At 42.5% G+C, this 3,465-nt stretch overlaps 1 protein-coding gene across 15 annotated transcripts in view; it reads right to left on the bottom strand.

Annotated features, from left to right (window-relative positions):
* DOCK9 (dedicator of cytokinesis 9) overlaps positions 1–3,465 on the bottom strand; it is a 275,356-nt gene that overhangs the window by 8,997 nt on the left and 262,894 nt on the right. For 9 of the 15 annotated variants that reach the window (XM_027776265.1, XM_027776267.1, XM_027776266.1 and 6 more), the window contains one exon: positions 1,445–1,812. In XM_027776265.1, the coding sequence (XP_027632066.1) occupies positions 1,460–1,812 (353 nt within the window). In that variant the 3' untranslated portion in view covers positions 1,445–1,459. Of the gene's footprint in view, positions 1–1,444; positions 1,813–3,465 lie in introns of those variants that run through there. The other 6 variants (XM_027776290.1, XM_027776287.1, XM_027776288.1 and 3 more) reach the window with 1 other exon arrangement.

The raw sequence follows: 3,465 nt of genomic DNA, 5'->3' as shown, positions 1-3,465 counted from the left end.
GTTGGTGTAATGGCTATGTCGCTGGACTCCCACGTAGTTGACCGCGGTTCGTGTCCTGGACCCGGTGGCTTAAAACTCACACCGGGCGCGTGTGCAAGCGTGCCCAAGATCCCGAGAGAAGAATGGAGGAGAAGGGATTGCGGCGTGGCCATCTCCCCTGGGGGGTCATTTCTCGCTTTCTGTCTCTGTCTGTCTGGCGAGCGCACGTGCCCTATAGCAAAACGCAAAAACCTCCCCAAAAAAAAAAAAATATATATATATATATATTTCTTATTGGGGACCAGCAGGTGGCATGGTGGTTAAGGCACTGTACTCCTATATGGCCAAATGCAATTTGAGTTCCGGACCTGGTGGATTGAAAATCACACTAGGTGCATGTGCGTGCATGCCCCAAATCCCAGGAGGAGAGTGGAAGAGAAGGGGTTGTGACATGGCCTTTGCCTCCTGGGGGTTCAATTCTCACTTTCCCTATCACTGAATTTTTCTCTACCTCTGGTGAGTGCGTGTGCCCTATAGCAAAAACCTATAAAAAAATTAAATAAAAAACTCTTATTGAAATGTAATATATAAATAAAAAAGTGCATATATCCAAAATGCATGATATATTTTGGTGTACAAAATACACTGATGTCTTTTCACAAACTGAACATATTTGTTAATCAGTACTTAGACTGAAGATGATCTTTTCAGTAAATCATGAACATGTACCTTGACTTTTATCCTACACCACATACAAAAATCAATTCCACAAGGACTGTGGATCTAAATGTGAATGCTGAACAAACGAGGAAAACATCTTTGAAATCTTGGAGTGGGCACAAATTTCTTAAAGAGGACATAAAAATGCCCTCAGTAAAGGAAAAAATGGACTGATTTGGCTATATGAAAATAGAGTATTTCTGTAATGAAAAGATACCACAGGGTCCAGCAGGTGGTGTGGTGGTTAAGGCACTGGACTCCCACATACCAACTGTGCTGCAATCCCAGAACTGGTGGCTTGAAAATCACACCAGGCATGTTTGGGTGTGTCCCCAAAATCCTAAGAGAGGGATGGAGGAGAAAATTCTGAAGCATGGCTATCACTCCTTGGAGGATGATTTCTTCCTTTTCGTCTCACTATCTCTCTCTGTCTCTCTCCATGAGCACATGTGTCCTACGGCAAAAATCTACAAAAAAACAAAAACCAAAAACCATTAAGAGAGTGAAACCGAAGGTACTTTCGAGATACAGTTTTTATAGAAACTAGAAAATGATGGTGTTTGTAGGAAGACCTACTGCCAGTTACCCTTCTTTACAAACTTAGGAGCGTCTTGATGTTTCTAATCCAGCACCTAGACTTCCCCCAGTTACTAACGAGTCAGGCTAATATGGAGAATGGGCTTGCCCCTTGCATACAGCTCAATGGGAATGACAGATCTCGCAGGTGGGCTTTCATGGGGGTCCGAAAGCTACCCCCTCCTCAGAGATCAGGAGAAATGACAGACACCAGAGAAAGGTAATGGGGATCACCTGGTAACCCGGGGGGTCTACACTTGACTTCTCTGGTATGAACGACCTGAAATTCACCGAGGTCCCAGGGAGCCTTTCCCCCCGCAGCCCTTGGGCCGCAATGCCGGCTCACCTGGACGCTCACACTGCCCTGGAGCTTGAGCTGCAGCTTGATCATGTCCACTTCGGCCGAGGAGCACAGCTGCCGCAGCTCGGCCACCTTCTTACTCATCTCATCAATGGCCACCTCGATGGGGTTCAGGTCCGTGTGGTGCTGGTACATGACAGGGATTCGCTTCTTCACGTACGGGAAGCAGTGTATTGCTGCAGAGGAACAAGGCCCAGGATTAACCCACCCTGCCTCCACTGTGCTGAGGCAGAAGTAACTGTTCTTCCCATCTTACAGACGAGGAACCTGAAGCTCGCCCAAGTCACACGCTAATACTCTGTGGCACCAGAGCAGTCTCCTTTATGACCCTGTATGTTTCATGACAGGCTGCATCATCTCAAGTCAGAGAGCTGGGTCCTTGTAATCCCTTTAATGTGAGAAGTGCGTCTTTGAGGAAATCATTTTATCATCCCTTGCTCAGTGTTCTCATCCATAAATGCCCTACCCTCCTTGGAAGTTGTGAGATCTGAATGCATTAGCAGATATAAGACGGCTTTGAAAACATAAAAAAAAAAGATGAAACAATGTTAATACATTATATAAGAGATCAAGTCTAGAAAATAGCTCCATAAAAATATCCTTGAGAATTTTTTCTATAATAAACTTTGCAGTACATAATTAAATTTTCCCAAGTCTGAGAATCAATGAAAAATAACAGATGAGGATGTATTCCCAGCAAAGTATTTCATTAGCCAGAAACTGACAAACTATTGGAGCTGTACTAATAACAGTATTCTGACACCTACAGCAATAAATAAGAAATACATTAATAATAAGAATACTTTTTCTTATACTTTTTTTTTACAAAAAGCAAATTAATGCTGTTTTCATTTATCATAAGTAAATATAAAGATAACAAAGAGTTTAAAAACAAACAGAAAAACAGTTGGTTCTAATTTGATTTTCTTCACTTTTCTAACTTGTTGCTCTCTATGCTACTATAGAAATATCTATAATATTTTCAGTTAATACTTATTTATTAATAGGTCAATATGCACTTATGAGCTTATTTTATTTATTTATTTTTCTAGGTTTTTTTTGTCATAGGTTATGTGTGCTCACCAGAGAGAGACAGTGACAAAGAACATGAAAAAATCACCCCCAGGAGGAGGGCCATGCCACAGTCCCTTCTCCTCTATTCTCTTCCCAGGATGTTGGGCATGCACGCACACGTGCCTAGTGGGAGATTCAAGCTGCTGGATCTGGAACCCAAATCCCCATCAGCCGTGTGTGAATCCAGCACCCCAACAACCACACCAGTTGCTGGTCCCAAGCTTATTTTATTTTTAACAAGTAAAAGTAAGATGATAGTTATATCTGGATTCATTACTCTGTAGTAATTCACTGAGGAGAGTTTACTTAGGAAGGACTTATCGAGAATGTGAAATAGGGTCAATGCCCATAAAACAGAGTTCTGACGTGCCAAGGAATATTTGGACAAAGCTGGAAAACATGCTCTGCCTGAGGCAACCTCATCTGTCACACACAGACCTGTCCTATTCTCAAACCGGTTAGCAGTCTGAGGTCAAGGCAAGGGTTCCTATCTTGGGTTTCTTTTGCATTCCAGCAGGTCCGCAGGATTTTTTTAAAAAAATTTTTATTGAACCATATTTATTTTATTTATTTATTTTAACTTGATCAGAGAGGGACAGAGTAAAAGAGAAAGAGAGAGAGAGAAAAAGTGAGAAAGCAAATTGCCAGATCTGGGACTTGAACTGCGGTCAACCACGTGGGAGTCCAGCACCCCTAACCACACCACCTGCTGGTCGAGGCCCACAGCACCAGGACTGATAAAATCTCTTTGGCCA

This window comes from Tupaia chinensis, unplaced genomic scaffold (assembly GCF_000334495.1).
Source record: "Tupaia chinensis unplaced genomic scaffold, TupChi_1.0 Scaffold000057_1, whole genome shotgun sequence".
Classification (NCBI taxonomy): Eukaryota; Metazoa; Chordata; class Mammalia; order Scandentia; family Tupaiidae; genus Tupaia; species Tupaia belangeri.
The sequence above is the reverse complement of the archived record's forward strand: the minus strand, read 5'-3'. Positions and strand labels throughout refer to the sequence as shown.